Source organism: Merops nubicus, unplaced genomic scaffold (genome assembly GCF_000691845.1).
Source record: "Merops nubicus isolate BGI_N331 unplaced genomic scaffold, ASM69184v1 scaffold50155, whole genome shotgun sequence".
NCBI classification, from domain to species: Eukaryota; Metazoa; Chordata; class Aves; order Coraciiformes; family Meropidae; genus Merops; species Merops nubicus.
This window is the reverse complement of record NW_008609874.1, coordinates 4,323-29,477: the sequence shown is the minus strand read 5'-3', so window position 1 is coordinate 29,477 and position 25,155 is coordinate 4,323. Positions and strand designations below refer to the sequence as shown.

Genomic DNA, 25,155 nt, shown 5'->3' with positions numbered 1-25,155 from the left:
TTTCTGCGTTTTTCCCTTACAAACTCTAGCCTTATTTTCCATTATTAATGACAACTCATTTGCCTCTCCAGATGCTACTCTTTTCTCTCTCTCATTTCTAAGCTTTCCTGTATACCTTGGAGGTAGTGAGTAACAGCATTTAACCTTTTCAGGTTAGAACTAGTTGTTTAAGAACTTTTTAAAGCAAATTAAAAGAGCTGGGAATTTATATGGGGTGACTCATTCCAAGATAAATGGATGAATTCTGCTCTGGAAATTACCATCTGCCCCTGCTGGCTATGGACTGAGACTAGATGACCATTTATAACTAGAAATCTGGCTTACATTACTCTAGTTAGGCAAAACAAATCTCACTTAGTTTCCAGCTCTCCTTTTCTTCAATTACACACACAATCTAGCTTGGGGTGGTGGTGGGGTGTCTCTTCATTCCACTACAGTGGAGCCATTCCAGCCACTTGAGGTTCCTTCAATGATCTCCTTCCAGAGGAAGTTTAAAGACACTACACCTTCATCATTCCTCACCTATCAGCAGGGTCTGGCACCATAACAACCACATGGTTTTGTTTAGATCTCACTCTCCTTAGAACACTGTCATTGTGCTCACCTTGTGGACTTATCTAATAATTTTTTAGATTCTTGTTCCTCTTCCTACCAAATACCAAGTTCTTACAACTCTAATTTCAAATCACTGGAACAAGACTTAATCCACACTCCAGCTTCTCTCTTTTTCCACACATCTGACTTCTAACTGGGTACCTGTAACTGACATCCATTTTATCCACTGAATACTCCTGAACTGCTAATGCTGCATTATGATAACTGCAAACTCCTTCTCTTATGTTGAAAATTGAAACATTGCCTGCAGGGTACCACTCAGATTACTTCTGCAAAACCACTACTCTCAGCTTACTGCTCTGGTAACATTGCCCTGTCTGAGCCCTTTGGTGACTACTCTCCCTGTAAAACAGAAGCATCAGGACTTCCTGAGTCCTTCACATCCTGTATTCCCTCCATGCTCTTGTTCATTAAAACGTAGTCTCCAGTTATTAACCACTGACAATAATCTCCATCACTCATCTGATAAGAAAACATTTGGGTTTTTTCCCTCCATGCTGTCCATGCCATAAAGAACCACAAATGTTTTCATTGTCTGCCTTTAATTATCTTCCTCATCATCTGTGATGCCACCAGAAAGCCTGACAATAGTTAAACTGCATGTGTGATGAGACCATCAGGCCCACCATGCTGCACAGGGCTATCTTATAAGCTGCTGCTTTATATTTTGATGTATTTGTTGTACTTACCACTTAGGTCCCAGTGTTGTTCCTGTGTTGTGTTGTTACTGTTGTGTTTCTGTATCTTTTTATGTTTCCCCAATGCCTCACATAGTACAGTCCAATTCTGTAAGCAGTGATTCCATGCATTACAGTACTATCAATATTAATATTAAATAATGCTACTAACCTTGACTGAGTTGAGGTAAATCAGGACATTACTAAACTGCCTAAGAAGAAAGAAGCAGGACGACATGCACTGTCTCCCAGGAATGGTATCTAAAATTCAAAAGAGAAATGCATGTTTGTAGAAGTTATAAAGCACATGGTACTGGAAATCACTGCCAAGATTGCTGGCAACTGTGAAAGCAGCTGACTTCTAAAAACAGTGGAACTTGGCTTTTCAGGCAAAGGACCATACTAGAGGTTAGAAAAACTATTAGATCATCTTGTCAGCTTTCTCTACAGCATACAGTAACTATTGCAAGACTATTCAATAGCAAATTCTACAGAGATGAAATGTTTTAGTAAAAGGCCTTTTCCATGACACAATTTATGTAGCATAATTTTACTATGGATCATTCTTACTCATGGGAAGTAAGGAAGTACCATTATATTACACTTGATATGAAGCCTGAGTTTGTTATTCTCACCTCTTTAGCCTTTTTTCTTTAAAATTATGCTTTTCAGTTATCCTGGACAAAGAAGGTCTACACATTTTAATTTTAGTTCCAGTAAGGTGGTAAACTTGATACACAGAAAATATTGTTATAAAATATTTTAACACCTGAGCAGGAAAAATACTCATTGGTTAGGAAAATTTATTTCAGCTCTTCTTTTTGGTTGTAATGAGAATGCAGGTACCTCAAAAGTTCTCCTTTTCTCTCACATTCACTTTTTGAAGCTCATAAACTCACTGCAATTTATTTTAAACAAAATTTTTTAACTTTAAAAGAAACATGCAAAGAAGACTTAAAACTGAGAATACATTTTCAGTAAATATTAGCCACAGTAACAAAACATCAGAACCATACTTTTCCCATATGCCATTGGAGAGTTTCTAAGTTTCAGTATTTATTCTTAAGTCCACATTTTGGCAGAAAATGTTGTCATCCCATCATACCATCCTCCATATACTTTTAGTGAAAGATTTCATTAAAAAACCAAACAAGCAAAACATCTGTCATATAACTCAGCAGTGAATACTACTAGTGACAGGAAACCTAGAGTTTTATAGTTCTAATTCATCCCATATGACTCATGCAGGAAGAGGAAGAAGTTTTCATTTTGAAAAATTATTTAGGGAGACCTAAGAATACCTCAAAGAAACGACTGCACAAAGTCCTGAAGAAACGTTTCATTCCTCTCACCCAACACCAGATATGTCTGTCTTGGTCCTAAAAGAGGACCACTGAAACTGAAAAGGGTGCTTATTATTCAGGTGTTTTTAGGGTAGTTAAGGCTTATGTTAAGCACCAGAAACACTGCATGTAATGGAAATGTTAATGTTAATTTACTTTCACTAATGTTTCTCTTGCCCCATTTCCTCCTTAATTTATCTCAGAAATCTGATCTGTTTAATTTTCCACCCAGTTGAGACCCTGGGAGAAAAGCATGAAAATTAACTATAAAAATCTAGTTATATCCTCCTTTGTAAGGCGAGTTCCATTTCATGTCAGTAGGATTAAAAATTTTTATTAAACTTAAAAATCCCAGTAAACAAAGCTTCTGTTCTGGGTGTTATTTATTGCTGCTGGAGGGTGAATGTTGAATCCTACACTGTAAGTGTTTCCTGGTTTTTTTTTTTTTTTTTTTTTTTTCTTTCATTTGACTGTCTCTACTCTTCTTAAAGTACATAACTTCCAACATGAGATGGAATACGTATGTGTATTGGCAAGGACTCTCTCACATTATCTCCATTTGCTCTATGTTCTCTGAACCTACAAGCAAGACAACTAATTAAAAACAGCAAAGGGCTTAACTAATGACTCCAAATGACTTTACAAATCCATGACACTATTCTTTCTAAACTGTCTGTTGCAGCTTATTTCTTAATGCAGTTAAGAAGTCTCTACAGTGAACAAGAGCAAGTCAGAAAGACAGGACCTTGTTTTGAAAAAAAACATTCCACATCTTCAGTTTAATCCGTTATTTTTTTGATAATTCCCATTAAAATCAGGAGCCTTGTAGGCCCAGTTGTGACTAAAAACACAGCATAGGACTTCCTCACTGTGGTGAGCACAACCTGCTTTTGTATTACAAATCCTCAAACCAACAATTTGTGCTGAGGATTTTGTAACTGTCACTGAAAAATTCGTGTTAAACAGCCCATGGACTTTGCTTCTACAGATTTCTTTACACATTCCAATTCTTGCAAGATGCTGTATCAAATGAGTTAAGTGAAACAGTAATTCATGCTGTTTGCCTCAGTTGTCTCCTGTGATGAGTTATGTCAGTGCTCCTCGTGTTCTGTATGGCAGGGTAATGAAATCTCCCTATGCCTCTGCTCCTGGTCATTTATGGTGTTCTGTGTCATTAACATAACCAAACTCAGTCATCATCTTCCAGGCCACGTTTCCTCCTTTATTTAATCTCCCCTTGTCCAAGAAGCTATCCCCTTTCTCTCATCATCGCTGCTGTCTTTATCACGCCCCTTCTTGTCCTACCATAATATTTTTGAAGTGTAGGAACCAGACCTGCAGACAGCGTTCAACAAAGGGAACCACATCAGTACACAAGGAGAGAGTAATTATTCTGGGTTTGTTCTCCCTTTCCTCATAAATTCCTGTGACTGTCTTTAATGCTTCTGATAATGTTGCAAATATAGTTGAAGGTTTTTCCTCCATATGTACTACTTTGCATTTATCAAAGCTAAATTTAATTTGCATATTATCACCCAGCCTGGTATATTCTTTCCACAGCTTTCATCACTGTGGAAGAGTTCATTTTTCCTGCTATGGGTAATTTTGTACCATTAGCAAACCTAGTCATGTCATTATTTGTCTCCTATAGCTCATTAATTATGAATACAAGCCCTTTATTTAAAGAAACAAAAGGGTATTTCAAGTGTTCAAATCAGGTGCATTTTACCCTTTTCACTGCTACTTCACTGAAAATTTTCTGTTAGAAGTGAGAAAGGTTTTCATGCAGCTTTGCTTCTTGAAATCAGTACTGTGGAAATTTTTGGAGGCATTTGCTGACACATGGATTTTGAATTTGATCTTATTCAGACCACTGTAACAGAACTGGATTTTCATTTAAAAATTTCAAATCAGGTTCTATGTAATCTCTGTATGGGTCTAGAGTTACATGTTCACTTGTGTGCTAAAGAGATGAAAACAGCATTTAAAAATCCATTCTCTGTATCATGCCATGTCACTCAATTTAGTACGTCAATATGGGCAAAACAGAAGTCTCCAACTACTATTTAATTGTCTTTCTATATAAAATCTCTAACCTTTTTAATATGCCAGTCACTGCTCCCATCCAGGCTGGCTGCAGAATAAATTAGCCTCAATATAAGCCTCCTATCTAAGCATGTAATTTAAAACAATCTTATGTTACTCACTCATAAAATGTATTTACTTTCTTTTGAGAGGAGGTTTCTACAATGTTTAGAACCATTTCTCTAATGGCATTATCTGTTTAGCAGTACCTCATCCTAAACTAAATGGGAACAATATCCTACCTCCTGCCTTCCTCCTATCACATGGAAAAAAATATTTGAGGTTTCTAGTTTCCTATCCTACAGCCAGGTGTTCCACTTTATTAACTGGCTTATAAACCACCTAATATTTGTATAAAACCACTTACATCTTTGGTCTTAATGTGTTTGCTTTTTGTTATCCTATTTAACTTGAACTGTTTGCCTCTTCTATCTCCTCTCTACAGTTTGTTGACCTCCACCTGTCCTTCATTTGAGGATACAAAGAACCCCTCACACCATTTTGCCTCTAAAGGAGTTACCCTGAACTATGTCTTCTGTATGGCAACTTTCTGGCACAAGTTTTTAAAAAGATTTAAAGCATTTTTTAGCTGGAAGTACCAAGAGTGTGAGATGACTGCAGTACTGACATTGCCAGTTACTTTCAGAGGGAACCAAGACTTCACACAGCCTCATTTTTTTCAATTAACACCCTCCTAATCAGAATATTTTCCTTCCCAGCTCATCCATACCTCAAGTCCCAGCCTCTCTATCTGGTTTTGGCTACAGGTTTAAGAACACTTCACAGTAAAATTAAGATTCCTAACTTCATAACATTTTCAGTTTGGGTTTTGGGCTATAGCCTCACTTTATATCTTTTCAGGCCATCTTTTTTCAGGCTAATCTCTGTGTTATTTTTATCCATGTATGCTGTGGTCACCCATCACACCTGCTTGACTGTTATGGGCATTAAGAGGTCTACCACCATGGTATCAGGCACCCTGTTGGCCACAACAGCCCCACGTAATGCCACAGGCCTGGGGAGGAGTGGCTGGAAAGCTGCCTAGTAGAGAAGGATCTGGGGGTGCTGGTGGGCAGCCAGCTGAACATGAGCCAGCAGTGTGCCCAGGTGGCCAAGAAGAACAACAGCATCCTGGCCTGGACCAAAACCAGTGTGTCCAGCAGGAGTGGGGAAGTGATTTGCCCCCTGTACTTGGCACTGGGGAGGCCACAGCTTGAATACTGTGTTCAGTTTTGGGTGCCACAGTATAAGAAAGACATTGAAGTGCTGAAGCAGGTCCAGAGAAGGGCAGCAAAGCTGGTGAAGGGTTTGGGGAATATGCCTTATGAGAAGCACCTGAGTGGACTGGGGCTATTTAGTCTGAAGAAGAGGAGGCTCAGGGGAGACCTTATCACTTTCTACAACTACCTGAAAGAAGGTTGTAGAGAGGTGGGTGCTGGTCTCTTCTCACAAGTAACAAATGATAGGACAAGAGGAAAAGGCCTGAAGTTGTGCCAGGGGAGGTTTGGGTTTCTTCACTGAAAGGGCTGTCAAGCATTGGAACAGGCTGCCAGGGAAGTGGCTGAATCACTATCCCTGGACATGTTTAAAAGTCCTGTAGATATGGTGCTTAGGGACATGGTTTGGCAGTGGACCTGGCAGAGTTAAGTTAATGGTTGGACTTGATGATCTTAATGGTCTTTTCCATCCTAAATGATTCTATGGTTCTATGATTTACTGGCATCACAACCCCAGTTAGCTACATGCCCACTGACAGAGTCCACTGCTACAATTCACATTGGTTTCTGTTAGCTGGGATCCCAACCCCCAAGGGAGAGCCTCAGTGCCAAAGGGATGTGTCAGGGATACCTCTTCTAGGCAGCCACCTCCAGCCTTCCAACAGGCTCCCTGCTGGGTGATCTCAGCAGTACAAGGGCTGCAAGGGGGACAGATGAGCTGCTGTGTCTCTTGAGCTCCTTCTCCTTAGTCACCATGGACACAGGAGACAGCACTCTGTCTCTCAGGACCACGAGCTGTCTGCACCATAAACATGCACAGGGTACTCATCTAAAGAAACAGTCTTAGTGACAATGCCTATACCAGAAACTGGGAACTGAGCCACTGCAGCTGGATTGCAGTATTCCAGCTACTGGCTTTTTTGATTTGGGATTTTTTTGTTTTACCCTGGAAAAGGGAAAGGGAGACAAGGTCTTGTTTTGGTCTATTACTGAATAAGTAAAACTGAATATTGAAAATACATTGATTTTTCTTTTTTTGTTGGGTTTTATCACTTTTTTAAAATTCAACCAAGGAACTCGTCCCAGAGCCTCCACTTCTCTCTGTAGCCACATGGCTCTTTATGTTTCTATCACCCTCAGTACCAGGGCACACTTTGTGCCAGGACTCTCTGTACTCACAGGCTTTCCTTAGTAGTCCTAGATTTGTACCTGTGAGGTTTCAGCCACACACTTCATCTAATTAGGCTGTTGACTTCTCTTTCTATACTGGGGATTATTAGTCAAAGGCAAACTACCACGGTGTCTCTCAGTGAAGACCTGCAGTTTGTAGTACAGCCTCTTTTCCAGCCAAATTCATACAGTAAGGTTTGGAACCAATTGAGCCTTCTGATTCTTCCAAATTCGTTTGGACTATAAATGAGACTTTCTGTTACTCATACTACAGAAACAAAATGCCCAGCAATAGCCATGCTCACAGTCTGTAGTTAGACAAGATGCAATGGTACACATTTGGATACTGTGAGAAGGATTAGATATTGGAGAAAGAGCATTTCAAACATACCACGTTCGCTGGGTGATTCACCCACCAGATGGAAGAACTGCTGAGCAATTTTCAGATGATCTCTCTGGGTAAGGGAAAAAAAATATAAAAATATTCCAACATGAGTTCCAGAGTTGATGCAACAAGACTCAATGCAAATATGCTCTGAGGAGCAGATGGGGAGGAACTAACAGACAAACCAGGGCTGGAGAAAAGGTAAATGCGCCAGTGTGTGTGTGCCTAGATACATAAGAATGCTGTAGAAAGCAAACATGGTTTTTGGAAGCAGGCTAGAGAAGCCAAATTCAGCTTGATTTATTGTTTGGACAAGCAACAGAGATTTGTATTTCATTCATACTGGACCAAGTACTGTACAGAAGAAGATTAAGAGACTCAAGAGATCCTGCAATCTAAATGAGAAATGACTGCACCTTTCCCTCCAGTTCAGTCCCTACAGACCTGTTCACATTCTACTGTTAGAGAAGCTGGAAAACCTCAAGGGCTTCACTGACCGAGCCTAATTCTTGTCCAAGTGCTGCATTTACCACTCCTTTGAGGATGTACTCCTGAAAAAAAAAAAAAAAACAACAAAAAAAAGTAAAAGGATCAGAGAAGACAAGGTGAAGATTTCAGGAGACACGTTACGAGCCTACATGTACATTATTTTCTTCCTCAATGGAGCTCTAGCCCAATTCAGTTTAACAGATACCTGGTTACTATGACATTATGACAGTACTTCAGTACAGAAGTACAAGTTTATGCCCCCCAAATCCATTCTACTTGCTAGCTAGTCACTTCTGCTAAATATGCAGGATTCAAAGGGATGATGTGTTTTCTGACAAGGCTTATGCTCAGAGCTGATGCCCCAGAAGAAATACTGTACATACTATCATGCTCTCCTCACCATCATATGACCAATACTCAAGTGCAATATTGTTTTATTAATGCACAGATCCCACTTAAAGTATGCACATTGGTTAACTGTAACTACTGACATCCTTGCCCAAAAATGGATGGTATTTCTCATCAGGGCAAAAACATCAAGAGCTTTCTGCTCTGTGGTCACACTACTCTACTGAAATTAGGAATAGGAGCAGAGTACCCTGTAATCTCTACTATGAGACACCACTACAGCTTAATTCTTCTCTGAGCAAGATTTTGTCAGCACTTAACAGACTCATTTGTTTTATTCCAATCTTACAATTAAGAGGTATAGCTATAAACCTGTTTTAGTCAATACTCCTGATAAACCTGGACAGCCCTGTTGTGGATGTAAGTATGGAAAAAGAGAGACACCTACACAGACCAACTGTGGAGTGCAAGGAAACGACCTTAGAGTACTAGCCAGCATGCTAAGTGATCATTTTAGCACTCCAGCTTTCTTACAGATACTAAAACATCATCCTATAGATGTCCTGACAAAGAAGAAAATTGAGAAGAACTGAAGGAGGATATCCAAGTATTTTTGCAAGTCTTAGCAGGGAGTTCAAGTGTGACAAAAAATGGAAAAAAATGCACAAAGATTCTCATTTCAAAATGTTATCAAGAGTGGTATCATGTTATCTATATTAGCTACATATATGGGGAAAACTGAGGTTGAAGGACAGAGAGTTGTAGAAAACTGTTCAGGTAAATCCTGCTATGCTGAAAGGAGAAATGAAAAGCAACAGCAGAAGACACTCCTCAGCATCAAACCACCAGATCTGTGTTCTTGAGGTTTTCCTTTACCCTCCCTCCATCTAATCCTCACACAGACTCATGAAAGGTCCCTTTCATGCCCAGCTATGTGACCTCTGGAAAATAAACTGCAAAGAGGAATAAATCAGAGACGCTGGAACAGCCACAAAAGAAAATTACAGTAACAGCCAAGGGACACTGCAGTTCTCACTCACTGCAGCCAAAGTGAGATGGGATTAGAAAAAAAAAAAAACAACTAATATTTAAACTGCTTAATCTGATCTAGCTCATTTTTATTGAAATGGCTTCAGGACAAACCACATGAGCCTCTGAGCTAGCAGATCTGAGGGATGGTAACCACCCCCAGAGCAGAAGGGACAAGCAGCTGTGGTTAGAAGAGGGCCTTGATCTCTGCACTGATGGTCAGCTCCCCAGGACCAAGTCTGCACACAAAAGAGCTCTATTGCTAGCTGACCTAGTGGTGCAGTGCTAAGCTTGCTAAGTACTCAGATATGCATGTATATAATACTTTATGCCTGCACATTAAGCCTATTCTTGACAAAAGGATGGAAAACACCAGAGTTTTAAGAGTAGGAGTGGGGCAAGCTCTTCTCAGGATACCAGTTTTGTATGTGGCAGAATTCACATCAGTTTATAACCTCTGTTTTTATGTACCATGACATCAGTTTCCAATTACCTGTGGAGCTGTAGGTTCCAGGTCCTTAATCAGGTTATAAGCCTCCTGCACATCATCTGAAACAGCAGAGGTTAGAATGATGACAACCCACAGCACACTGTATTACAAGCCACTCGTCCTCTACAACATTCCCCAATAGTCACAGACCAAGAAATAAAGTATTTAGACAGGAGGAGAAAGGTAACTATAAATCATTGCGAATTTATATCACAATGGTGATAGTTTTCTAGAACCCAAATAACAAACATGGAGTGAGTAATAGCTTCTTTATTACTACAATTTTCCTAGTAGAGATGACTTGACTCCCTTGTTCATAATCTAGTGGCTGCCTTCTCAACAGTACAAGGTCAAGATAATAAATACATCATCTTCCTGTCTTTTCTTATATTTATTTACCCCTCAAGGAGGACAGGGTAACATAATTCTGAAGGAAAACTTCATTACCTTATCAATATTTCAAAATCTGCCCAGCAGCTTTTACCTGACCCTAATTCTAACAAGCAAAAAGCACTGCTAGTATAGAAGTTTAAATATAAAAATCTGAATTCAATAAACAACTTCCTTCCCATCCAAGAAATAAGTAAACTGAAAAGATGCAAAATTTTATTAAAATCAAGAAAAGACGTTGGCATTATGGGCAGCTTTGGAAATCAGCCTAGTGAAGATGCTGGTTTTACTGGCAAGATTTTGTTAATACAAAATTTTATATACCAGTTGACCACAACAACAAGGACTCCTGAAAAAAACTGTTTTGTTTTGTTTTGTTTTGTTTTGTTTTTTTTTTTTTAATGCTAGTACATAACATCCATACTCCTGTGGGGACAGTACTCCAGGGTGGCTGTAAGGCACCCAATCTACACTGGAGCTGCCAGGCTCCCAGCCAGCCCCACCACTTCTGTACCCATTCCCTTGAGCAGCCATGCAGTAAGCCACCACAAGGCACTAGACTAGCCACAAATCAGCACTTTTTTTTTCAGGCTCCACCAGAAGCCTCTGGCAGATCTCGCTGGAGCAGATTACAGCTAGATACCTGGCCCCAAGCCCTGCTAAAAGTCACTGCCATTAAGAGTTGAAAGAAATGGGATAATGTTTGTGCTCCAGCCACTCCAGTTCAGAGCATGTCTCAACAGGACACACCTTTATCAGAGACCTTGTAAGTCCTGGAGAGACAGCTGCAGTCATTAGATGGAATGATTTCTCTTGTTCTTAACTGATGTTGCTACACTAGTGATACTTTAAAATGGAAATTTAGCCTAACCAGGAAAAAGGCTTTAATCCTAACTCCTCTTGGCCTTCTTTGCCAGTACGCAAGTCATTTGTGTCCCTCAGTGAGGAACAGAACCTAACTAATGAAAATACATTTTGAGTTGAGCTGAACCAACAAGGCAGTGTTTCAATTTCACATGCAGACAAAAGCAGCAGTCCTGGATACAACTGAGCACCAAAGAGAACTTACTGTAACTTCAAAGATTCTATCTCACCAAACTTGTTGAATACAAACTGTAATGATATTACTCAGAATCAGCATCTGAAACTCCAAGGTAATCACACCATAAAAAGCTCACAGAGCTTTTCCACTGTACTATGTTTACATCTGTTCAGATTCTCTGATGAACTCACTGCAAAGCAAAGAACATAAAGCTGGTGTGACTTCTGCCAGCTGAGTCTCCTTTTTTCCTGGTAATTTTCAAACATTTTGGAAAAAAAAAAAAAATTGCAGGCACAGACTTTATTAATTTAAAAACTAAGAAAAGACTTTTTTCTGCTTTCAGATGCTCTGGTCATCTAAGGAATTACAGAAAATTCTTGTAAGAAAGCAGTGGATGAAAAAGCAATCACCACATCACCCGATATTAGATGACTGCAGCTGACATCTACTCATCACTCAGCCAGGCAATTCACTGTTGAATTAGGGTACACAATGGCACAACAGGGATGGCTCTGAAACTAAACTCACACAAAATTCAAAGGAGTCTGGCCAACTGAGGGGGTAAACAAGTAGAAAATCCATTCCAACTGATTCTGGCTACCTACCTACATTCTTTTAGGTGTTGTAGTTTTGGAATGAAATGTCCTGTTCACAAACTGTAGCCTTGTTCCTAGTCACTATGGCTCATATTCTGTTTGTGCTGCATTTACAGAAATAGCTGTCCCTACCTCCACAGGACACAGGCCTACCTGTGTCACAGATTCAGGCAGGGAAGTCCTGCCACTATAAACATATGAACACCATGATCCCTAAAGCCATCTCCTGCAACCCAAGAACCTCCATTACTCTGCTGAAGTAGATTTATTTGACTGCACACAATTAAAGCCCTTCTCTGCAGGTCATGGGAGCTCTTACAGCACTATTTTCCAGAGGAACAGAAAATAAAATAAATTACATTTTACTGCGAAGAAAAGAAAAGCTTTTCCTTGAATAGTGAGTTGAGATCAGATGAATGAATGTCATCCTTGAAGCCAGGAAAGAGCCATAGGAAGGTGTATTTACCTTGCCGGAGATAGTAAATCACAAGATTCAGTCTTGCCTCAGGAATAACATCAACCAGAGGAGGCAGGACCTGCAAAGCCCCTTCCCCTCCTCGGAACACCACCTGCAGAGAAAATCAGCACATTTGAACTGTGTATAAATATCTTGTCTATGATCTCTTAATGCAGGGAGATTAATCCTTAAATTCCTGCATTAACACTGGGAGAAGGTCAGTGGTACTGGTATTAACATAATCCCTACTTTAATATAACTATAGAATTACTATGTGTGACAGTCTTTATTCTGAAGAATATAAAGTATTTAGTCCATCAGTAAAGATTAACTTATTTCAGCTTTTAGCAGCTGAAAGCAGTGACACATTATATATAAAAGATTTTAAATAATAATATGAGTGAGGGGAACATGTACAGAATTACAATTTGCTTATGATGTACTCCTATGAAAAAGTCAGGCTAACAGCTCTACATTCATTCAGAATGTCACGAGATCCTGAAATGAACAGGAGCAGTTGATTCTTTATACTTTGGTTTCACAAGACAGTTCCTCCAACAAATTCTAACATACTTAATAAACCGCTGGCAAAAAGACCAACACTCAATAAAGGATGTTTAAAAGTCCAGTTGGAAAGCAGTTTTAACTCCTGGGGAAAAAAGTTTCATCTTGTGACTGCCCTTGAAAAAAGGCAAAGTAATCAAATGCCCATCATTAGATAAGAGCAATCTACTGTCACTGGTTGTTCAGCAAAGTAGTAATACCACTGCAGGGAAAATTAACAGGTGATTAGTGACTCTTACTGCAGATTACAAAGGTATTTTGGCTTTCATCAGCACCTTTTTCCCTAGAACTCCTCCTTAAGTACTTTTTGGATGAGGATCGTTTTCCCAGAATTACCTCAATTCCACTTGTATTGTTGTCATGTTAAATAAGAGTTCAGCCTCATGGATTCTGACTTCTTCCTAAAGCCTGTGACTGAGCTCCCAAAACATCTTGCAAAGGTATTCTTATAGGACATAAAGGATGTTAATGTGCCTCCGTGTGTAAAAGGAACAGCATTATTATTTTCTTGACACAATCTCAAAGTGACAGGGAAAAATTCCAGGGGAAAAAACCTACACTTGATGGCACACTGACCACACAGGCAGGATTTATACAGGTAGGATTTCTGGAACGGGACTTACACAGCAGCAGACATTCAACTGGGTCTGCAAGTCCCAAAATACTTCATTTAATGTATCATCAAGGAAAGCTCTACAGAAGTGCAGTTCATATTAAATCCAAGAAATACATTACTCACCAGATTGTGCTTAATGAGCTCCTTGCCAAACTCAAAAGATGATGAGGCACTATCTGTCAAGTTCTTGAGCTCTGCCTGGAATTACAGACACCTCAAAATTTTACCACAAACCCAAGAATGGACACAAGCATAAATAGAAGTTCATATAAGCCCCAGAGCTGTTAGAAGGACATCTCTAGTAGATCACTGGAAGATTTCTGCCTTCTCACTTCTGTGTTATGATTTTGGGAATTGGGCAACACACACAGGCACTGGGTCGAGCTGTAAGGCTTAATGACAGGGAAAGTGAAGTAGATGACATTCCTGAGGGAAGGACATAATGGCAAGATAAAGGCCATTATCAGCACCACAGACAGATAAAGAAAAGAAACCTGTCTGGAATCTTGAACTAAAATAAAGGTTAACTGAAGAGGTACCTCAGCAGCCTTCCCATTGTACAGTCGGAAATGGTTGCAAGCCTTGAGGTTCAGGGCAATGGTGCTGTCAGGAACCTGCTGAAGATAAACAGCCAGCACTTCCTGGGACACATCATAGTAATCCAGCTTGTAGTAGCACAGGGCCACATAGACATTCAGAGCCACGTATTCCCTGCAGGGAAGAGGATTAAAAAGAACATTTAAATCCCACTAGAGAGTTATATTGCAGAACATTAAAATCAGTTCTGAAGCTCTCACACCTATTTATCTTTTACAAGCACATCAAAACTGGCGTTTCTGAGAAATGCTTGGGGCTTTTAGAGCTCTAGTTTGTTACCTAGGATTGCACAGGTCCACATCCAGAGTCACATGAGTTTTTTTCTATGGCAGCTACTGCAGCTTTAAAGATCACCTACAAAACTTGTTTTGCAAACAAGTGAAACGGTGGCAACTTCACACTAAGGAAATACACAGAACATAAGCACTGCATTTAGCCTGGCAGAGTAGAATTTCCCTGCAATATATGCAGAGACATTGAACATGCACATAAAAATTTGAAAATATTTTAAAGGATCTTATTATCTTATACCATGTACAACGGTTGAAACAAATCCTTGCCATTACAGGCTATCAAGACAGAAGAACTAGACACAGAAATGTGTCAGGCATTTGTGGAAGCATTAAGTGAAAGGATAACTGTTGTGAAGGTTACTCATTTAGCTTTGAGTGATTGCTTCTACAGGTCTTGGAAGTTAAAATACGTCCCCAAGCACTACAGAACATACACATTATGATGGACTTTTCTGAAGCCAAAAGGCAGCTATGTATTCAGGACAGCAGTTTCTCTTTTCTCAAACCATACTTCCAGCCACTTAAGAATTCAATTTGTTCCTTTTAAAATTCTGATCATTTTTCATATCATATTCTCTGAGTGTCATAGCAGGACACTTAGAAATAGAAGAACTTCAGACTTCAAGGAATACAAGGAATACATAAAAATTAAGAACAGAACCTTTCTTAGAAAGGCTAGGAGGTGAAGGAGAAGTCAATAATCACAGGCAAGGGTCACAAGGATGGCCAACAGAGAGGAAAAAAAGAAGACAAAGCAGGTACTTAACCCTATATATTTTCAGAAGATATGAATAACAAAAAAATATCTCAGAAAATGAAATCCACTAAAATATCACTAAAAGAAAGCATCAGGGATCAGACTCCTTTTTAAACGTGCATTTCCCCATAATGCTTCTCAACAAACAATACTGAGGGGGCAGCAACTGGTGTATTCTGCGTGGTGGGAAAGAGACACAGCAACTGGGGGAGATGCCTGCTCTCAGAAAGCCAGCAGCTGAAGGGAGTGCAAAGAGCAGAGCAGCAGGGGCAGGGCAGGGCTGCTCAGAGGCCCCCACCGGTTCTCCAGCAGAATGCGCTTGTAGATGTCGATGGCTTCCTGGTAGTGGGACCGCATGTAGTGGATGGAGGCCAAGCTCAGCTGGTCTTCTGTGATGTCCTGCAGGTTCTGGTGAGAGCTCATCAGCTTCTTCTCATCACTAAACTAAAAGGAGTGTGAGTTATTCTCAAAAGAGCTCAGTAAGAAAAGATTTTTATTAGCTGGATTCATTTTGTCCTTGCTAGCAAAGAGCAGGTGATTCACCTGAAACAGCTGGAAAAATTCTGGCACTTTAAAGTTAATTTGAGCATTGGAGAAAGCCAAACATTAAAGAGGCAGACCAGTTGAAACTAGATAAATGCAAAGCTAAAACTAAGTACACATTTTCCTTTAAGGTGTGATTTAGACATAATTACATGTCACATGCCTTGATGGAAGAGGAGAGCTAATTATTTCACAAACAAAATTTTGCAACACAAGGTTTGACTGGTATTATTCAAGCCAGCAGAAATTTTGCTATTAGTAGATCCAAACCTTGCTTCTCATGGGTAGAAGAAAAATTCAAGGCTTGCCAACACACAAGCACTAATTTTCACAAAGCTTCTTCACAGCACTAACAAATCCTCTTTCATCAGCCCCTTAAAACAGCAGTTTCTCTAACTAAATGGTTTATATTTAAAAGCATTGCTGTATAGCATATAACACACTCAAGGATAAAAACAAGGAGCAGGGTTAAATGTGCATATTTGTATTCCAGTAGTAAAGCTGATCTATTCACCTTATTAGTCTACTAAAATCACTTATTCCAGTGCTTCCTTTTGCTGTTTCTGCTGATTCAACAGTGATTACAAATTCCTCTTACATGCAGATTCTAATTTTATGCATTTGTTTTTCATCTGTCTATTCATTTTTCTTCAAATTCTTTTCTTCCCTCTTTGAGCCAGTCACAAAAAGCTACTCCAGCACCAAGCAAGAGAAGTTGCTTAACAAAACTGAAGGCAATGGGCTTTATGTTCATAAACATCATTTCCAAAAACTAAATGAACTGGGAATTAATCAACAACTTTTTATGATAGATACCTGTAAGAGCCAGTCCCAGCATGAAAATGTTTTAGAGATTTCTCTCTCAAACTTAACAGATATTTAAGTGAAGAGAATCTGACATCAGAGCTAACAGTCAGGATTTGTGCTTTCTTTCAGCTCAGTCTCTTCAGTGGCACAATACTTGTTAAGCGTAACAGGATGGTACAAACTCAGTTTGAAGGGAAGACAGCTATGTGTAGCAAGTGAAATAAGCATTTAATTGCCGTTGAAATGAAAGTAAATTTCATGCTATAAACCATACTACTTCTTGGATAATGAATGACTGAAGAGGACCAGCAATAGCATATGGACCATTTTGGTCAAATTGCTAAGTAAATGAGCTGCAAGTTAGGAAAACTTAGTGTGCTTCAAAGAAAAAGAAAAATAATGGCTTATACATTTCTGATCACATTCAAATTCCACATTCCTCACAATCTTAAACACCATCAGGTTCTTGGATGGCTTATGTGAAGCACGTTGGGAAGACTTTCCTCAGATACAGGCTGAGGGCACAGCTCTGAGATCATGCTTTCACACTCACTTTCTCCTCCACATTTTAAGGCAGTAGGGTGGTTATGGAAATGTTTTCCTGCCACAACAGACATTTTAATTATTCTGCCAGGTTGCCAGCATAAATTACATGTTACCAAACTGGAAAGAAAACAGCATGAGTGAAGAAAAGACATTATACCTTTTGTGCCAGGTGAAAGAGTAAACGGTTCTGGAGACGACTCTTGGGTGCTGAAAGGAAAATTCAGTAAGTATTGCTGCAAAGAACAACTCAGGGTGTGTCTTTTTAACTGTCTTTCTCAACAGACATGCATACACCCATGTTCTTTCATTAACAAGCCCAAATGCAGTTCTTCACTGATACAGCCTTTGCAGGTCATGCCCCAGGGCAGGTTCTACCAATTTCAGTGCCTTTTAAATGCCTTCCTGTTTTCTAACCTAATTCCCTGATTTTAAGATCCCCACTGAAAACAACTTTTCATTGGCCAATGTCTTCCATGAGCCTTAACACTTTTATGAATTGCACCATCATTTCCCTTCAGGATCTTCTGGATAATTCTCTATTTTTTTTGTGGCACAGCATCAAAATAGAAAGCAGCAACAGATAAACTCATAATCAAGGCCCCTGTGATGTGTCACATTTGAAGTAGGTTGTGATCCATAAGGGCAGGAATCTTGTCAGCTTCCAGTGTATTGAAAAACCCATTGCTGCCACCATTTTGTTATGCATGCATATCAACATCCTGCAGTCAGAGCAGATAAGGTTCAAACTAAGATATGGCATGGGGAGAGATTAAAAGGAGACATCTCCTCTCCAGGGCCACTAAAGTCCATGAAATTTCTTGCTCCAGCAGGATTAGGAATTCCATTTAACTCGTTCCATACGACACAAATTCATGACTGTAGAGCTTCCAGTCACTAGAGGAAGCCTTGTGCTCCACTGTGTGACAAAGGTCCTTCGTCTAACAGAGCAATTCTTTCTTTTGCAAGCAATCTTCCAAAAAGCCTTCCCTTGTTTCCTGTATTTTCTTTAGCCTACTCAGTTCATAAGCACTCTCATTCTTGCTCAGCCCAACCAGCTGGCAACCTATGTTCCACAGAAAGGATGTACATGGAATCTTTACAAAAAGCAGAATTATTTACTGTGTTTATGAGGCCACAGAAGTGCAGAGTTAGCAAAGCAATGGCCTGTAACACAAGGCTATAATTCTTCTGACATCCTAAACCATGAAAGAGGGCTCAAACCACTATAACCTCTTCCCTCTCCTGCTCCAAGATGGAATTTCTTTGTAATGTTGGATTTATTTTTTAAAAAAACAATTTAGGTTGAGCTTTCCAGACTTCACTTTTTAAAGTATTTGTAACACAGCTGATGACACCAAAACCCAGGCCACTTTCCTCAGGCTGGCAGTCAGTGTAAGGCTGCCCACCTACTTCTGATAAGGACAGCAATTATTTCTCCCTCTTCCTCCTTCTCAAGCTGTGTTATTTAACCATGCTCCCAGAAAAAGAGGACAGTGAATTGTATCTTTAAAGCACTGCTATAACAGAGAAGTCCCAAAAGGCAAAGGCAGTATGAGACCATTCTCACAAAACCACATCCTGCAAGGTGCTAATAACAGAGCATCACATTGGGAAGAAGCTAAATCAACTTTAATCTAGAATATATGTGGGAATTCTCATTAGCCTAACTAATAAAAAACAGTTTTTCTGATCGACAACCAATATTGTATAAGCAGTTGTAGTAGTGTAACTGACACAACAGGACACTTCAGATATTATCTCACACATCCAGCTAGAACGTTAGAGTATTGTAATTTAAATGCATATTCTTCAAAATTATGTGAGCAATGATACTGCAGGAACTCCACAGGTGGCCCAGCATTAATTGATAGGTTTTAATATCAAGGTTTAGAAGGGTTGCACATGGATCCCATATGTGCTTTTGTGCAAAACTTAAACCAACCACAACCACCCTTCACAATTCAAAACATTTGGTCATCAAAGATGCCAAAATTACAAGCAGGACTTATTGTGGGATTTACACTGAAAATAACATGTTGTATAATCACAGGACTATGGCTAAAGACACCCAATGTTCCTTTCCTGAGGAGGCTTGGTTTTTTTTTTTGGTTTTGAGTGGGTTTTAGCATTAACTTCACCATGAAAATTGTGACTTGCAAGCAATACTCCCTCAAGAATCTAAACCAAAGAATTCTTGTTTCACTCATCAGCCAATGAGTGCCCTGGCAAACCCGGCATCTTATCTGACATTAAAATCATTATTTACTTCTTGGCAAAAGCTGGAGGGTTAGTCCATGTTATTTTGCACCTAAAACCAGCCAAAAGATGAAACCTGAGTTCTGATGGTGTGCATGGATATATGGAGAGAGAAAAAATGTCCTGCCTCATAAGATATTACATGATACCATCCATTAGATATTCTTTAAAATAAGACACTTTTACTTAAAGTCAACCAGAGAAGGAGAGGGGCAACATCCCCAGAAAGATAGTTCTGTCAATACAGGAAGCAGAACCATGGGAACATTCAGTACCAGCAGGTTCTTTTCTCCCAGTGCCTAATGCAGTTTTTGGGGAAGACAAGAAAACTTAAGAAAAAGGTCAGATTAGTTTCCAGAAAGAATTTTGTTCTGAATATTGGATAAAGCTGTTGTCCATCACTGGAGCAGGAAATGATACAACTGCCTCACCAGAGATTATGATTTTTAAGCTATGTTAGGCTTATTCTTTTATTATTCTCTGCTGCTAGTGAATTTCATTGTCACTGATCTATTAATGCCATGAGGAAGCACAGTCTTCTTCTCCTGTCCTACTTTTTCAAGAAGATTACTGTACTTTAAAAAAAAAATAAATCAATACTAGTCAATCTAGGGAACATAACAAACATGATGACAATGTGGCATGGCAACAAATTGCACCCTGCTCCAGGTCTAGTATTGGCCCTCTGCTGAAGACACCACTGGGGTAGCTGGCTAGAATAGATCTCCTTCCATCTAGGAAACACACCAATACTCCTATGCTAGAATGTTTGTCATGATCAGTGCTGATGTTGCAGGCACTAAAGTCATAGCTTACATTGATCTTAAAAGTGTTCTGTATATTTAAGTGCTGACACTGAACAGGCACCTAGTGAAGCATTTTATAATAAACAGCTATGGTAAGAGTGAAGCCAGTTATCTTCTCTAATTATTAAACAGAAAGCTAAGCTCACTAGAAACGGCAGCTCAGACTCTGGGTGGGTTCCACCTGGCTGCCACAGGCAGCAAGAAAAAGATGAAACACAAACATGGGGAGTGTGACACTTGCACCCTGTTGTAAGCTGTGCAAGGCAATGCTGGTCATGCAGCCAGCATTACAAACCCCAGCTGGCAGTACCATGGGTATGCTACAGCAGCACCTCACACACTGACAGGTGCAGAACACATCTTACACATCCACAGCAGGAGCTGGAAGGAAGGGAACAGCACTGGGAAGGCTCCACCCTGACCACACAGAAAATATGACCAGAGGAAACATTATTCTGTCCCTGAGAAACACCACTCTGCTAACCTGACTACAGAGAGCAGCTGGATGAAGCCCTTTGTACCCAGCACCACAGTCCCACTGCTGGAGGGAAAACGCACGGGGATGGGAAAAATGTTTGGAACAGCCATGGTCTGGCAGTGAGGTTCACCCTTACACTCCTGAACAGCTCAACTGTCCTGAATTTTCTTGAATTAAATTTACAGAGGACATTCATTGCCATTTTCCCATTCCCAAAATACTTAAAAGCCAGTTCAACTATGTTGAGTGACTTGCAATATATACACATTTCATTCCAGTCACGCCTAAGCACAGCAAGTTAAAGATCATCAAAGCAAAAAAAACTATCAATTATTCCTCTTCTGTAGCATCCACTTTAAAAAGAAAAAAAAAAAAAAGGAAAATAAGGTTAGTAGTTTTTAAAGTTTAAATATGTATAAATTGGCATTTTCACCTGTACACTTTGAAAGTTCCACATATCAGGCTCTGCTGGTTCAAAACCACAGCTAAAATGGAATGACAATGAACTACTGTTCTCAAGAAATGCAGTACAAGCAGTAAAGCAGATAATTTTGCATGTAGGTGAACATGCAGCCTAAAGAAAAAGAAAACCCAGCAATTTTTTCCATGCCTGCTTGTAACTGCACTTTTCCCCTGCTGACTACTATCTGACAGCTGGCAAACACTACTACATGTATAAGCAAAACTGGTTTGGAAAATGCCACTGTGCTTACTACCCATCCTTGTTCTGCTTTTGTCCAATACAGCTCCTTCCAGGACAGGCTGTGAAATGAGAAGTAGCTCTGCTCAGTTAAACCACACTCAGACCTGACACATGCAGAGCTGTGAGGAAGTGCAGGAATTACAAAGCTTTGCCCACCCAAAATTAGAAAGGAGAGGAAAAAAAAACCCACACCAAAATCAAACTTCAATGACTAGTTCAGCAACACAACCCTGTCTGTGCATGGATCTTAAAATTAATTGTAAAATTCTGTTTGTCCTACAAAGACTTTTTCACAACAGATTTAAGTTCAGCCCCACTTATGTGCCCATTTTGTGGTTTAAAAGAACACTGTTAGTTCTCCTATTTTTCTCAATGCAGTGCTAGCCAAAGGCTTCTGAGAGCACCAAGCAGACTTCTGGACACAAGGCTCATTTGCCAGGATCACCGTGCAAGTGTGCCAGGCTGAGTTTCTGATCCTTGCCCTTTGCAAGGCACAGGAGCTGGGAATGCAGTTATGGAATGGATTGTTTTTATAATTTTAAAAAATAGTAGTTTATTATACCAAGATGAAGACTTTCAGCCTCATTCTCCTAAGACTAATTGGGCTAGCACACAGTATGGAAAATTTATATTCATCCAAGGTATGAGAGCACAGATGCAAAGGAAACAAAGCATCTCTTGCCAGCTTCACTAGAGGATGATGACAAAACAACAGTAGCTGACTTGAAGTAGCTCTACCTTCACCTCACACCCAGGAACATTATTAACTGTGAAGTAAAGGGACAGCAAGTCAAAGGAGAGCCCAGAAATATCTGAAAGGAATCTGGAAGAAATCCTAGAGGAGATAAAATACAACTGTAATGAAAAACCTTCAAAGGAGGATTTTTCTTTATTGCCTTTTTGGTCTACTTCTTATGTTGTATTTGCAGTAATTCTGGTTTATATGACTTTTGATATACAGATTCATTCTTCCCTGAGAGAATGTACCATGAAGTTTTAATTAAGTAATGAAAAGCTAAGAAAACACTTCACATCTGATATGAAATAAACATAAAACCTTACTCTGAAAGAGATTGTGGACTACAGATCTTGTAGAAAATGCAATAATTACCTCATGGTTTTTAATGTTCATTTCTAGGTATCCTGCATATTTATCCTCAGACAGATAACAATAATTTTCTTAAGCAACAGCAAGAGTATGTGGCAAGAAGGAACCTGTATTTGATTTCTGGATATTTACATGATTGTGTGGAAAATAATTCCAGAAAGCTAGCTGGCATTTAGTTTCCTTTTCACAGAGATCCCACCACAGTAGAAATTCAGAATTATAGCTGAAAATAAATTATTTCTCCCTCATTTGTTTTAGCACTATGCTACTTTCAGGGGCTTAGCATAACTGCAGCAATAAACAGCAAGCAGTATGCAAGAATTTGGGAAAAACAGCCCCAAAATAGCAATGGTAAGCAGCCCAGCACTAACACCATCATTCTTTCAGCCCCATCCAAGGCAGTACAGCATAAATGGTGTTCTTTTAGAGACTTCACCTGTTGTGTATGGATCCAATGAAATATTTTGCTTCATGATCTTTGCAAAACCATGGAGGAGATCATAAGATGTTATGGCCTCAGCTGCCAATAATATATTGCAGATAGCCATCACTCATGCAATCCTAACGTGTTAAAAACCTGAAAGAGGATGTCTACAGCAATAATAAAATGGTTCAACCTCAGTGTAAGAAAGACTGAAGTGGTAGGAGTGCAAAGGGGAATATACAAAACTTGGAAGCCTTCAGTGGAGAAAGGAGAAGTGTTACAAATCTTCAGCTGTGACTGCCTCCCCACCAAGCTGAAGTAGCCAGAAATCATCACTATTACAGTACTGACAAGAAAGGTTTAGCACCTCACTGTACAAACAGGCGTGCTGTCCTTCTCAAACAATTACACAAAATCAGGCACTGTGTTACTAGCTTGAGCAGTTATTCTCTGTTCCCTCCCTCAGCTCCACTCCCTACATCTTGCACTACTCCCTAAATACTCCCACCCTTTCTGCCAGCACCCAACCACCACTAACCACACTCCCTGCCCTGCCACTCCCCATGCTACTTCAACTAACCCAAAGAGGAATGAAAAAAATGAACCTTCTCTCAGTGCCAGCCCCTGGTTTGTAAAGGTGCTGCCCAGCTGTGTGCCTGACATCTCTCCAGTCCATGGGATGTGAACCTGATGGCAACGACCCCAACTGGTACAGGATGCAGCTGCTTGCTCCTCCCATCATGTAGGGCACAGTGACACCTCAAGCTCTGTTGTCCAATTATTTTCAGATTCCAGTTCAACTCCCAGATTATAATCCCCGAAGCTCAGATTTGTGGTACATTAAAGATTAAATTATTATCTGTGAGTATTAGAAATGTGCACACTTCATGAACAATACAGATCACAAAGCTCTGCATGAAACTTTTTACAGTTGGAAACAAAACACTTCCAGTTGTGGGAGTTGAGCTCAGCATGATCACTCACAGGATTTAAAAGGGATATGAGAAGCTAATTATTTAATAAAAATAACTACAAAACTGTCTTTTCTGAAGGCACATCTCCACAGAGGCAGAAAGTACAAAATCATTTCTCACTACTCTATTTTCAGCTCAAGACTAGAAGCCTAAAGCTAGAAAGAAAAGAGAAAACCCAAACTTCAGTGAGAATTTTATCCTAAAACGGCAAGAGTGAGAAGCTGACTGAAAACATCACTCCTATTAATTGTACTCAGTAAGCACAGAGACACTATGGTTATGGGCAACAATATAAATCACTAAGATAAACAGAAAGTGATGGGCAATACAATTAAACTGCAGAGACATTTTTAGACAGTAAAAATTGCCTTGGAATCTAATTTTCATTCCTCTTCTTGAAAGGATGCTACATATGTTCACAACAAATTAGAACTGTAACTGTGACTGCAGTGAATCCCATGCCTTGGAGAGTCAGGTACCCAACACCTGACAAGACCACCTACCCGGTCACTCCAACTATGGAAACAGAGTTCCCAGACACGTCAGGGTGAATGCTGAACTCTCTCAGATGCTTATTTTTTTGGCATTTCACTAGCCTCATTAGTTTCATCATCACTGTCTCAGAGACATTGAACCAGTCAAAAGAAAAGTAACTTTTTGTTGCTGTTCAGCATCTGCTGGGTTTTGTACTCATAAATTAATATAAGAAATTATTTTCCAGATGCTTCTTTCAGTTGCAGCTGCTTCACCTGCCCAAGGTATTTTTAGGAAGCAAACTGCATCACAACTCTCCCATTAAAGGAAAAGAAAAAAAACCACAAACAGAAACCTAAACACAAAAAAATTTTGTTCAAAGTACCCTTTACTCCAATGACAATAAAAGCACTGAATAATTTCTGTGGAAATCACTTTAAGTGTTAAGGTTAACAACCAGTCTTTTCCATTAGAGACATACATATCACCTTTCAAGGCTGCTTGTTCAGCTTGTGTATACATCCCCAGAAAGAAGTAGGTACAGGCAAGGTTCACCCAAACATCTGGATTGCAGGCTGGTTGTTTGCTTAAAGTCTCATATTCCTGGAACAGAAGAGAGGGCTGATTTTTAAAAACACATAATAGCACAGACTTGTATTAGAGACCATTCTTTCTTCCTCCATTTTACAATGTATCATGAAGTGATTGAGATAAAATGATTTAGTCTCAAGTTTACTGCAGTTCTTACAAGAAGCTGCATATTTTAACCTATGTCCCTAGCTCTTTTTTGTTTACAGCAATAGAACAGACAATAAGGAGAAGCAGTGCTATAGATTTTCACTGTAGGAGCATGAATTCTGTCAATACTGAAGTGAT

General features: G+C 39.6%; 1 protein-coding gene across 1 annotated transcript in view; it reads right to left on the bottom strand.

Moving 5' to 3' along the window:
• TTC26 (tetratricopeptide repeat domain 26) overlaps window positions 1-24,882 on the bottom strand; it is a gene marked incomplete at its 5' end in the record, with an annotated part of 36,939 nt that extends 12,057 nt beyond the window's left edge. Inside the window, 10 exons of the mRNA XM_008940700.1 lie at window positions 1,465-1,553; window positions 7,499-7,562; window positions 7,990-8,043; window positions 9,852-9,907; window positions 12,343-12,445; window positions 13,637-13,711; window positions 14,053-14,224; window positions 15,459-15,604; window positions 17,214-17,263; window positions 24,768-24,882. Coding sequence (XP_008938948.1) covers window positions 1,465-1,553; window positions 7,499-7,562; window positions 7,990-8,043; window positions 9,852-9,907; window positions 12,343-12,445; window positions 13,637-13,711; window positions 14,053-14,224; window positions 15,459-15,604; window positions 17,214-17,263; window positions 24,768-24,882 — 924 coding nt within the window. The remainder of the gene's footprint in view (window positions 1-1,464; window positions 1,554-7,498; window positions 7,563-7,989; window positions 8,044-9,851; window positions 9,908-12,342; window positions 12,446-13,636; window positions 13,712-14,052; window positions 14,225-15,458; window positions 15,605-17,213; window positions 17,264-24,767) is intronic.
• Window positions 24,883-25,155: the final 273 nt, after the last annotated feature.